The 13,169-nt window shown below is 45.2% G+C and overlaps 2 protein-coding genes across 2 annotated transcripts in view; one reads left to right on the top strand and one right to left on the bottom strand.

Annotated features, from left to right (window-relative positions):
- Window positions 1-9,432, bottom strand: part of VPS26B (VPS26 retromer complex component B) — a 29,424-nt gene extending 19,992 nt beyond the window's left edge. Inside the window, exons 1-2 of the mRNA XM_019634323.1 lie at window positions 8,806-9,432; window positions 70-226 (exon numbers count right to left, since the gene is read on the bottom strand). Of these exons, the coding sequence (XP_019489868.1) occupies window positions 70-226; window positions 8,806-9,028 (380 nt within the window). The 5' untranslated portion in view covers window positions 9,029-9,432. The remainder of the gene's footprint in view (window positions 1-69; window positions 227-8,805) is intronic.
- Window positions 9,433-10,103: 671 nt separating this feature from the next.
- Window positions 10,104-13,169, top strand: part of NCAPD3 (non-SMC condensin II complex subunit D3) — a 57,428-nt gene continuing 54,362 nt past the window's right edge. The window contains exons 1-2 of the mRNA XM_019634321.1: window positions 10,104-10,265; window positions 11,568-11,638. Coding sequence (XP_019489866.1) covers window positions 10,166-10,265; window positions 11,568-11,638 — 171 coding nt within the window. The 5' untranslated portion in view covers window positions 10,104-10,165. The remainder of the gene's footprint in view (window positions 10,266-11,567; window positions 11,639-13,169) is intronic.

Raw genomic sequence — 13,169 nt, 5'->3', positions numbered from 1 at the left:
GAAATGTGGACAGCTTCAGGTCCGGGTTCATGTAGGGCAGCTTCTGGGGCAAGGTGGGGCACAACTTACCGGAGCTTCACATTTTGCCCGGTGTAGGACTCATACGGCTTCTCCACGTGGGTGAATTCAAAGTCGAAGGCCTGCGACTGGGTAATTTCTCCAGGCCGGGCCAAGTCCTTCACCAGGGACACAAATTCATGGTGGTTCCCGCGGTCGTAGTATAGTTCTGGAGAGAGAGCATCAGCTTTTTCTAGCAGACCCCGAGCTACACGGGGCCTAGCAAGGGGCTCCAGGCTGCAGGAATCCCTCTTCTGAAAGACCTTCCCCACAAAGAGACCTTGTTGTTGACTCCCTCTCGTTTGCTCCTTCACTGCATTCCCCATATACTGGTCTCCCTCCACCTCCCTTTTGTCCACACACTCTTCCGTTTTATAGAAAAATGCTGTGGCCCAGTAAGAACTCAATATAATCCTGCTGCAGGACATCAGGGCAGCACCCTAATAAAGCATACATCAGGGAAACTGCTATCAAAACACCGCATTTCTTTAAATACATTTAAAAACATATTTCTAACTTTTAAAGCATATTTGCAGGTATTTAATCATATCATACTTATAATAATCTTTTAAGATAGCTAAGACAGGCCTTATCACCCACATAAGAGATAAAGAAACTGAGGCACAGCATGGTTAAATGACTGGCTGGCGTAGAGTCACAGAGTTGGCCGCAGAGCTGAGATTAGAGCAGGTACTCCTACTGGACTGTCTCTATTTCTGTGACCTAGTAAAACAGGGGTAAAACAACCCACTTCATAAAGTTTTGTGAAAATTAAAGGAGGCAATGAAGACATAGGACTTAGAATAGTACTTACGATATAGCAAACACTTAAATATTAGCCATTAGCTGCTACTATCCCTCAAAAAGGATTCCATGTGGCCAACGTGACACAGAAGTTTTAGTGTTACTCCCTCCATCTAAAGCAGTGGTTCTCAAACTTTAGTGTACATCAGAATAACTTGGAGGGCTTGTGAAAACACAGACCACTGGGCCCCACCCCTTGCATTCGGTTCAATGGGTGGGGTGGGGTGGGGAGAGGAGCTGAGAATTTACATTTCTAACAAGCTCCCAGGGGTGCTGGTCCTGCTGGATCAGGGACCACACTTTGAGGAGCATAGCTCTCAAGTTATCCTCCCCTGGAAATAGTTTTAGTATTTCTTTATCACAGGTTCATGCCATTTATTGTATTACCCTATAGTATTTTATGCCTGTGTGTGCTCTATTTAAGTGTTAACTTTTGCTATATACATGGTATTTAGGAATAAAGCCTATATGCCCAGTTTCCCAGCATCCTCCCCTTCATCCCCACCCCTTGCTGCGCAGTGGGGGGGCATTTAATACTGACTGTGACTATACGTGGCCACATCACAGTCAAGGTTCCACCCCCTGGGCATTTCTGGGCTCCAGTGCTATGCTAGGCTGCAACCTGAAGTAGGATAGACCAACTGGGAAAATGGAGCAGGCAGAGTGCACTTGTCGCTTTTGCTGCTTGGGGATAAAGAGACAGGTCCACAGAGAGGAGTATCTGGGACAACAACCCACTAGGCCTGGTCCCGGATCTTCAGAGTACAGCAGGCGACCTCTCTTAGGGATACCTAAACATCAGGAATCGCAGGTCTGAGGTGTGTCTGCTCTGGGTCCACCCCAGACAGGACAGGGTCTGAGCCCCAATTAGGATCAACATCATCTTGGGCCGAAGAAACCAGCTCTCTTGCCCTGCCACAGCCAATATAGTGTCCAGTCCTGCTCTGCGGGAGAACCGTGCCCAGGAGAAAATGGTTTCAACAGGGCTTTTAGTCTGAGTGCAAAAATCAACCCCTTGCTATTTGGCCCTGCCAAATCTATTCCACAGGCAACTGTTTTCCCCCAGACAGGGAGGCATTCTAAAGCAGAGTGGCCTCTGTCCTATGATTTATCCAACTCTTGAAGGTGGCAGCAATTATGGTTAATCCCAAACTAGTGTTGCTATATCAGTGTGAATTTCCATTGTATTCTGCGCTTACCGTTGTTGCTGATTTCCTAAGTAGTCACACTTTGATCCCTCATATATTACAAACAACCCACCTTCCGTCCCAAACACTAAATGGAATCAGCAGTGGGAAGTATTCTAGGTAGTGAGTGATAATCCACAAAGCCACTAAATGGGAGATGACAGCTGCAAACTATGGGGGGAAAGGAGAGGGAAAGGTGAGCGACTCCTTACTCATTTTAAAATCCACTAATTGTGTCCCTCAATAAACGGACATGCAGTGACTGGGTAGAAGCAGAGCCCCTGGCCAGCCTACGACAAGGGCTCCTCTACCCACTCCTGCTGGTCCCCTGTTACATAAGCCCTTCTTGACGGGCCTGGCTCCCATGTGGCACTACCCCTCCCCTGGGGAACCTGGTGTCTAAGTTTCCAAGCACTGGATTCTGGCCATATGTTTCAGGAGACAAAAGCAGGCAGAGCAAGGCCCCCGAGTCTATGATCTTTAAGTGGGAAATCCCAGAGTCAAGAGAAAGATGGGAAAAGAAGGATGGAAAAATACACAAACGTGATCACACAGCCCAAAGGCAACATGAGAAACAAAACAGAGAATGATCCGAGCGTGCTCAGAGAGTACTCAGGCTGCCAGCATCCGAGGATCCTAGCAACGGTCCGCCTGACTCAGCAGGGGAACCTGGCTTCGGCCAGGACCTCTGGCAGGAGAGGTCCTTTCCTGCATAGCGTCACGTTCTCCCTCTGGCTTTTCCTCCTGGACTTGTTAATACAAGCTCCTGCACCACATGTCATGGAAGAGTGCCTAGTACGTAGTCTGAGTCAGGCTGGACTGGGCTTTTTCATTTATAATTTAAGCCGTTTGCAACACTTTTGCAAACACTGTGGGGCAATGAGGCAGAAACAGCAGCCATACTTTGCTATTTGCCAGCAAGTTTGGTTTCCTCTCATAAACTAAAACAGAAAATCCAAGGCTATTCTTGCAGGAGGTTTGGGTTCTAAAGAGACAGTAAACTGCCTCTATTCTAGCCCAAAGATGCAGCCACAAGTCATGCCTAGCTCTTCCTGACCTCCAAGCCCTCAGGGACTACGTATTTCAAGCTAAAAGTTGGGGCTGACTAAGTGTGCCGGTTAAGGTAACTTTCCTGTCTTCAGCCTCCTACCACAGAAGGAAATGAGTTTTGTAGTCAGGATGTTTTCATGGTGAAACTTGCCACCAACGGCTGAGGAGTGAATTTGCCACTTTGGAAGGAAACTGAGCCAGTTGTGAAGCATAGGGTCATCGTGTGGAAGACGCAGAGACTTGCTGCTGCTTGGTTCAGGATCCAGGGCAGTCTTGGAAGAAACTAAGTTAGCAAGGGCAAAAAGACCTCAAAAGAGCCTCCTCTTTACCCTGATTTTCCCAGCCACTGTTTGCTGACTGGCAACCCAGTTGAGATTTGGCTACATCCATTCAGTCTCTGGATCCTGGTAAACCTGCGTGGGCAGTCTGCCCCTGGGCTGTCCATAGCCAGCCAGGTGCAGCTCTGTTCCAAGCCCCCGAAACAACTTATTAATAGGCTAGAATCAATCTATTTAATCTCAAATGTGTCTTTTACTTAGCATTTCATGGGTGAATGAACTAAAATACAGAAAGCCTCTGGAGTAGAAGTACAGGCTTGATTGGTGCTAATGGGTTCAGATACATCCAGTGGCACTACTTTTTAAAACTTTTTTATAAATCCAGATATTATCTATTTGGCTTTGGAGTGCACGGGTATTCATGTCTGTTCTCCTCTGCAAGTCCAATCCTCTAATTATCTTTGGTTTATTTAACCCCATTAGTCACCAAGGTGGCCCAGCTGTGCCTTACATATACTATCAGTATTCTCCAGGGGATTCCAGCTGAAAAATGGTCTCTTCTAACAATGACAGAACTTCCCGCAAGGCTCCTTACATACCACCTTTCATTCTTCTAAAAATGTGGGCCATTAGCTGCCAGAGGGACACAGGAGATGCCCTCACTATACCTTTGTTGGCATTGATAGGACACAGACCAAGCCATCGGAAAAAGTACACAAGGTGTAGGCAGAATCCCAATGCGGCTCAAAAACTTACTGGGGATAAAAGAAAAAACATAAGTAACACAAGTGAATAAATATGACCTTATTATACTCTCAGGGGGCAACACTCAAAATGCAACATCTGAGCAGTTGCAACATCATAGCTCTGATAACTCTTACTTTCTTATATACAGGGGAAAATAGGCCTCAACTTGGCACAAGAAGGTGTTATGAAAGAAAGATGTAAAAGCAAGTGAACCAATAGCCACCTTTAACATTTCTTTACCCTAGTTCCCTCAGTGAAGATTCTGCGCCAGCGGATGTAGGCCAGTCAGTGTCTCATCTTAGTTCTCAGTGGCCTGGAGTAAGGTTTGCACCAGCTCATCATGCCTCAAGCACAAGCACAAGCAGGAGGCCAGCCTCTTAGCAGTAACCAGCAAAGCAAACCTGCGCTCTCCTTTTCTTTCATTACAATAACTCTGGTTTATCTAGAAAGACATTAAAAAAAATTTAGAGAATAGCTTCTGTAAATTCTTAGCTCTGACAAACGTATCCAGTTAGCAAATATTTATTGAACACCTACTATGTGCCATCCACTGAGACTAGAGATTAGCCACGAAACTGATGATGAGCTGAAGGCAGTCCCTGGCTTTCAGGGACTCAGAATTTAGTGAGGGAGATAGACAAGTTATAACAAAAAACAAGTTTGTCATATCCTGCTTGAAAAGAGGTACCAATGAGGCCTCTAGCAGAATAGTGGAAGAAGTTCTTAAGTCAGCTTGAGGAAGTCAGGGAAGGCTTTCTGGTGGATGTCATGTTTGCTGAGCTTTAAGAATGAGTAAAAGCTTGGGTAGAAGGTCAGACCTTGCAGAAAGATGTTCACATACAAAGGGAAAATGCCAAGATTCTAGAAGGAACATGATATTTTGAGGAAACTACAAGTGATGAGGGTGAAGGGTTAGGGAAAGATGAAACTGGAGAGAAAGGCAGGGGCCAGCGCAGGAAAGAGTTGGATATATATTTCCCCTTTAATCAGTAGGGAATCGATGAGAAAAATTTTAAGGAGGGGGCTGACAATGTTAGAATTGCCTTTTAGACAGTTCACGCTCACAGAAGATGAACTGAAAGAAGAGGAAAACAAAGGTAGGAAGACCAGTTAGGAGGCTACTACAAGGAGAAATAAAAAAGGCAGTAGCATTAGGAATGGAGAGGAAGCACAGATTTAAGACATGTTAGAGTTGTTGGCGAGGACCAAAACTTAGAAGCCAGTTGGATATACGGAAGGAGGAATAAAGAGTCTAAGATGACTCCCAAATTTCTGAGGCTGAATGGACCCAAAGGACATAAACCAAACAGAAAACAAAAACAAAAACAGGAGAAGCAGCAAAGCTGGGCTGGAGCAGAAAGAGAAAGCGTTTCTGTTTTGGATCCAGATGGAGATGTCTAGCAGGCAGTGGGCAACACAGGCGTGGAACTCAGAAGAGTTCAGGTCAGAACAAAGGAAGACTGGGAGTCATCATAATATAAGGCAACATTGCAGATGAGATTGCCAAAGTTATAGAGTTAGAAGGGTCCAGGGACAAAAGTAATCCCTCTTCCTTTCTACGTCCAAAACCAAGGTCAAGATAGGAGCTTTTTGGAGCACGGGCTGGGTCACTATGAGAGACAACGTCCAAAGAGGTCCAAACAGCTGCCTCTGCAAGGATCCTGTGCAGAGCCCCTTCCATAAGGTTTTTCTTGGGCTACTGTACCTTCCAGGTGAAGACACTGGGAAGGCAACGTGGGGAGGAAGACAGGCAGATCAAAGGGAAGGCTAACCTAGTGGGAACATTCTCCATGGAGAGTTTGCACAGAAATCAGGGTTGACTGCAAGGTGAAGTGTTTTAAAAGTCTAGCCCGTGGAAACATCTTGATGGGTACAGCTTAACAGGGAAATGACAATGGTCAACTTAACTTCCTTTTACTGAGTACCAACTACATGAGCCAAGCCCTGCACTTCATGTATAGTCCTCGTAAGACCCTAGCAAAGTCTGTATTATTATAATCTGAGCCGTATCTAATTTATGTAACCCAGTCTGCTTGATCCTCAAGCATATACCAGGCTGTCCCTCTAATGAATACACAGGTGAGACAAATACACTTTCATCAGGAGGAAAAATAATTTATTGGGTTGTCGGAAAAGTCATGACGCATTTTTGCTATGAAAAACACAAAAACACGTCATGACTTTTCCGACAACCCAATAGTCATAAGGATAAGAAGGTTAATTACATAAACCACTTTATTTTCAAACTAAGGAACTCTTCCCTGGAAGGAAGGAAGAAAGGAAAGGAGGGGGGGAGGGAGGGAGGAAGGAAGAAAAGAAGCAAGAAAAGAAGGAAAGAAAGAAGGAAGGAAAGAAGAAAGGAAGGAGAAAAAAGAACCAAATTCAAGAGACAGTGGTTTAAAAAAAGAAAAATTTTGACTTAAAATGGCAATCAGTGAGGAAGGTGGGCAGAACCCAATGATACCCACTTTCTTACTTCCAGATAGGAAGTCCCATATTGTATGTCATCCATACAGCCAGACCTCAGAACCTCACCAAAGCTCCACCCACTTCATGCATAGTCAAGAAGTGCAGTGAAGGAAAAAAACCACAAGACCACAACTTCAGCAAAATTACTCACTCGCCTCGCTCTGGTGCCCTGAGGTCAGTTCACACACTGTCTTAGGTACATGATACCAATACATCATACTCTGAATGAAGCATGATCCCTTGACATCACATTTTCACTAGGTGATTCTGTTATCCTTGCCTTTCAGGAAAGAAAGCTGGGGCCCAGAGAGGGGCACAGTGTCCCTAAATCACAAGGTCAATTTAGCCCAGAGTGCTTAGGGGCTCAAGGAAGAGATATCAATGGCAGCAATACAAAGTTCTGAGAAAGCTCAGCTGGGATGCTGTTCTGGAATTCAAGTAGATAAGAAACCAGGCAGGGCAGGTACAGCAAGCAGCCTCAACTCCTTTTTAGTTAGACTAGAAAAAGGGCTTAACACCACTTCCCCCTGAATAGCTCACTTAATGTTGCTGGGGCAGCAGATATTCTGGTTATCTTTCACAGATTGATAAGGTACTGCCATTTGGAACGATGGTATAGGCACAGACTAAACCTGCCTGTCTACACTCGTATTACAGAGTCAAAGAATTCATGCAACAATGCTAAAACTACTACTCGAAAATACTAATTCTAAGTAGGCAATGACTTCTTGACTACCTTATATGTTATACTTAGCATAAAATGCTTTGGATTCATCCTATGTACTCAGTGGCTCTCTCAGTGGGATTTTACCCTACAGGGGACATAAGGCAATATCTCAAGACATTTTTGAGATTACAGCGGCAGGGGGTGCTTCTGGTATCGGGTGGGTCGAGACTGGGGACACTGCTAAACATTCTACACCAACAAAAGATTATCAGGTCCAAAGTGTCAATAGCGTGCTCTACAGAAACCCTATCAAAGCTAGAAGCAGGGAAGCAGAGGGTATGAAGCTCACTCTTTAGACCCCCTTCCAGTACATAAAAGGCCACTCATAGTCTGGATTTGAAATAACAACAAAAAGTTTCCTCTAGGATCAGCCAGTCTTCAACCTGATTTCATTCTCTTAAATGCCAGAGGCAAACAGAGACAGGCCGCAGGTTTCCAGCCTCTGTAAAAGGGGGGAGAACAGATTCTTTGCTGAACTCTGAAGACATGAGAGAGCATTTAACAAGCTTTCCCAGGAAGTCCCTAAAAAGTTATACATGCAGAATGTGGTATAAGGTGTGAATTCTGTCAGAGGTTTTTCAACCCACAAGGGTATTTCCTGTGAATCTACTCCTGAACTAATGACAAATACCATTTATTTCAGAAGTACCTGAGAGTTTTAACAAACAAGACGCCAATAGTGTTAGAATTGGACACACCTGTGATTTGACTGGCTTCCAAAATCTCCCGTATTGTTACTGCCTTTTACAATCTAGTTCTAACTAATAATCATGTTTAAAGGCTGTCGGAACACTAAGACATTTTCATCATTTAACTTTAGTCTTAGGAGCATCATTTCTTTGTCTTTAAGAATAAAATAAGTCCATTGAAAACTAACATTCTAACAAAGAAGTCTTAGAAACACACACTATGGACAGAAAGACTGGGTCTAAAGACAGGACTTCTTTCTCAAAACATGTATAAGGACAGGCAAGTTCAGAGATACGGTGAGATGTGAGACACTGATGAGCCAATTTCTCCCACATCACATCTAGAAGAAACAGGGGGTGGATAAGAGTGCGACCTAAGCAAGGCACAGAGGACCGGCTTAACTTGGGCCTGAGGAAGGCAAAAGCAGTCATGGAAGAACGGTCTCCTAACAAACCCACCTGCAGGCTAAGGCAGGGGCATCTCACTCCGAAATCCTAGAGGGAGGAAGCCAAGCTGAGCGGCATGGTGATGGGACAACTGGGGCAATCCAGAGCAAGGTACCCCCCACGACGAGGCGCAGCAGGGACGCCCCCAGTGCTCTCGGCGCCCCCACCCCTCGCGGCGCGCTTTCCCTTTTGGCAGGGAAGACTGTAACGCAAGGGCGGGCGGGCCTTAGACCGCAGGGGACGAAGGGCTTCAACAGGCCTCACCGGAGCCGCCCGGGCCCCCGCCCCCACCGCCCCTCGCCCCGAGTGAGCGCCTGGCCCGTGGAGGGAGGCCCTGGGCGTCGACTCACCGATCTGCCCGATGAACTCGATCTTGATGCCCTGATGCTCCAGCCGCTTGTTGGGGTGCTTGAGTGCAAGGCTCACCTTCCCGGAGACCGTCTCTCCATCGTAGAAGAGGAAATACTTCTCCTTCTTCCCGTCCTCCGTCTTGTGCTCAGCCCGCTTCCTACTCTCCGCATCGCTCAGCACGATCTCTACCTCCACACTCTGTCCGAAGCCGAAGAAGCTCATTTCGCTGCCGGCCGGGCAGGCCGGGCTCTTCGGGGCTTGGGGCTGCCCTAAGAGAAGATCAGCGGGCTGGAGGCGCGGCCAGGCGGGGGGCGAGGTACGACTGCCCGCTCTACCTGGAAGGCAGGGCAGGGCAGGGCCGGCTGGGCGCCCGCAGCACGGATGCACCGCGGCCCGCCTTTCCCGAGAGAGCACGAGCAGCCGGCTGCGGCGAAGGGCGAGGGCTGCAAAATGGAACTCAAAGCGGGCAGTGCAGCGCCCAGGCGTACCGGCCGCCGCTACCCACCGGGTGCGGTGCGGAGCGGAGCGGCGGAGCAAGCCTGCCCAGCCTCTGGCGGTACGACGCCCCAGAGATGCTCCGGTGGCTCCGGGCGGGGGACGGGGGAGAGGGAGGCGGTCTCTAGCGCCGGAGCGCCGAAGACGCCGTGCGCATGCGCATGCCTCTGCCACTGTGCCGTTCGCCACCAGACCACCGGGAGGTTCTCACTGCGCATGTGCCGTGGGAGAAGGGCGGCCTGTCTTTCCCTTAGTTGACATGGTAGTGACGGCCTCTTTCCAAAATTAGGGCCCACAAATCCCGTAAAATTAAAAAAATCTTTATATGTTGTTTCTGAATGCTTTCACCCCCTGCTTTTCCTTTATTGTTTTAGTTCAATAAGCGTTAGTCTACCATCCACATTCGGATATGTACAACGTTCGATTGCTGTTTGACGGAGGAAAGGTAGCCTTTTGAAGTGACGCGAAATGTCACTTGACAGGGGGCAAAGGTGACAATTATTACAGGAAGTATCTTGTCTCAAATTCTCTTTGAAGTGTACTCCTATTTAAGAAAAACGAGGCAGCAAAGGCACTATTAGAATCTAACATATTTCTTAACCTCTACTTTAAAGGGAAAGCTAAAAAAAAAAACCACCTCATGGAATCTTGGCTTAGTCTACAGCCCTTAGCCCGCCCCATTCTTTGCGCATGCGGCAGAAGACCCTGCTGATTGGTTAATGGAATGATACCCGGCTGGGCGCGGTGATTGGTCGGTGGGAAATTCTACATGTTGTGACTGGTCCGCAGGAACGACTTGGAGCGCGCGCGGGAGCGAGCTTTGAAAGTTGACCACAGCGGAGGCGAGCAGGTTTCTGTGTGATCATGGTGGCGCTGCCGGGTCTTGGGAGCGGCCTGCAGCCGTGGTGCCCGTTGGATCTCAGCTCGGGTGAGGAGACGAGGCCTCGAGTCTTGGAGAGGCAGGGTGCGGTGCTTTTGCGCCTGCGATGCTCTTAAGCCTGGGCCTGGGGTGGGGATGGCGGTGGGGGTGGGGTGCTCGACTCTCAGCAAGGTCTATGCGCTCCAGGACGTTGGTAAACCCGGTCTAGAATAAGGGCTTAACCCAGTAAAGTAACATTATAAAAAAAAAAAGAGCTTATGTTGCGCGACATCTTTTAGTTTTTTTGCATCTATTTTCTCCGACTTCCTCTTATTCTGCTAATCTGCACATCTTTACCAGCATTACTTGAAAACACAAATGTGACCTGTCAAGTCTTTAAGCTTTTAATGTTTACCACTTTTTTTCCTTAATAAATGACCAAATCTTTGGCCTGCTATATAAGAGACTTCACCATTCTTGGCAGTCTTTTCCATGAGCATAATCTTTGGAGTCAGAGATAGTGGAATTGGCCCCTAACCTCTACCGTTTAGCATCCACCGGCAAGTTGCTTAGCCTTTCCAAGCCTTGATTTTCTTCTGTCAAATGAGGATTATAATATCTATCTCACGAGTTTTGTGAAGATTGCTATAGTACCTGATACATAGTAACTGCTGAGTAAATACAAGTTATAACTCTCACCCTTCATATTTAATCTCTGTGCTGTAACTATTTTGTTAATTTCCAAACAGGTTATATACTTTATGCTTTATTATGCAGTTCTCTCTGCCTGGGATGCACTTCTCTGCATTTCTTTCCCTGGTAAACTACCGCGTTTAAGTCCAAATGAAGAAGAATCATCGTTTCCACCTTTGTCCGTCCCATCTCTGTCCCTACTGCTTCCCCAGTAATATTTTCTATTATGCTTTCTAGTGTGTTGCATGCTTATTACTGTTTTAACAGTCATCCATTGTAAAAATAGTAATAGCTATTGTTTATAGAATTTATTGATTTCCTGGCAGCAGATCTTTTCTTTTTTCATTGGGACTTGGTAGTTGTGATCCAGAAACGAGATCAGAATCACTGGTGTGCATTTAAAATATGTGTATAAAATAAATGGGAGAATGTATGAGAGAAAAAGAGGCAGGAAAAGATACAAGAACGTTTTAGGAAGATGATTGTATTTGTTAGGAGAATGACTAGGAAAGAGACTGAATGAATAGTTAACTAAAAGCATGTTAAACAGTCAATTCCGTGGAAAGATTTCTGCCAAGCTGTGTTGTCCTGTACCCTGTCCTTATGAGTCCCAAGACCTACCATCCTTAATTTGAGTCCTTTTTTTTATGTTTTTGATTTGAGAACCACTTGTTTCTTCTACTTAAAATAATGTGCAGTTCCTTCTGTTCTTAGGATTTTATGGACTTGCAAAATTACATCTCATGAGCTTCTTCTTTCTCTTCTTGTCATTCTTGCAAAGGCAGGTAAAGTTAATCAAAGAGGGCTGAAAGAAGGTGGTAAGAGTGTCACAAAGGGGTGGAAATGAGCATCTTGGGCAACTGGAGAATGAATATGTAAGAAAAAGGAGCCATTTTACACAAGTGTTTTGTAGCCACAGCAGGTACAATGGCTTTTTTTGAGCACCTCCTTTTCCAGAATTGATGGATTTTTTTTTCTGCAGAGAGAACTCCCATGTATTCTTGGGATTTTCTCTGTCTTGAATTAAACATTGATTTAATAAGACTTTATTTCATTCCCACAGGTATTAAACCTAGTATTTGGATAGCCTGTGGTCCTCAAACTATGTTCCCACTGAACAATTGTGATTGTGACCTGGTCTGCTGCTCAAATCTTGGCAGTCTTTTCCAGTTCACAGAAATAATAACATTAGTGTAAAGAATTTCTCATCTTTAAGCTTTTATTCCACAAGTTTTAGGACCAGGGTGCTAAGTACTTTCATAAAGAGTGAAATAGAAGTACCTGTTTCTGTTCCCTTTCCATCTTCTCTGCCAATGCCCTTCATTCTAACCCATCTCCTATCTCCTAGTAAATCTTTTCAATAGAACACTCTCCATGTGAAATTGATAGGTGTTTATTCATTTGAACCCATCTCCTATCTCCTACTAAATCTTTCCAATAGAACACTCTCCTTGTGATATTGATAGGTGTTTATTATTATCTACATTTTATAAATGAGGTAGTAAGGCTCAGAAATGTTAGAAGTGACATGGCTAAAGCTATACATATGATTTTAGAAAGAGGATTAGAAATCAGGGTGTTACTGCCTTCCAAATTAAATTTGATAGTACTGACAGTAGTGGAACTATTGTAAGCAAAGCCAGAATAAGGAGTGAGATGTCTTGGCTGCAGTCTATAATGGGCGTTAAAACATTACTGGAAATATAGAGAGGACAATTGTATTTTTCAGATCTTCTTTCAGGCAACATATTTTATATCTTTGGAAGGAATGCTCTGGAAAGCCACTTGAGATACAGAGTGAAACTCCCTCCTACCAGATCAAGTTCAAGTGCAAAAGATGACTGGCAAATGGTATTCTAAGGAAGATGGATCTAGTTAACTGCAGGCTTTTCATTTGCTGAGTACAGTATAATGCTCAGAACCATGAAAGAAAGGTTGAAGCCTACCATCTCTGGATATTCTTTATCCATACTCTGCCCATGTTTCTTAAATCAGTGGTGAACAAATATTTAAAGATTATTAAGTTGAAAGAGCACCTGATTAATAATGCCTGAGATATCCACACATTTTTATCTCATCTTAATTTTAGGTTTTAGAGATACCAACAAAAATATTGAGGAAAAATAGTTAGGTAAAAATGTGTGAGAAGGTTTAGAGCCAAGAGAGATTGGCAAGGAATCCAGCTAGAATGCTGTATTAATGTCACATTCTCTTAACATACATTCTTTTTTCCCCCCTGTGGAGAATTTTTATAAGAGTTTATTTGAGTGAAACTGATGACATATGCCATGGAGCCAGATCTCAGATGCTCCTGAG

Source organism: Hipposideros armiger, unplaced genomic scaffold, assembly GCF_001890085.2.
Source record: "Hipposideros armiger isolate ML-2016 unplaced genomic scaffold, ASM189008v1 scaffold_1584, whole genome shotgun sequence".
Classification (NCBI taxonomy): Eukaryota; Metazoa; Chordata; class Mammalia; order Chiroptera; family Hipposideridae; genus Hipposideros; species Hipposideros armiger.
The sequence above is the reverse complement of the archived record's forward strand: the minus strand, read 5'-3'. Positions and strand labels throughout refer to the sequence as shown.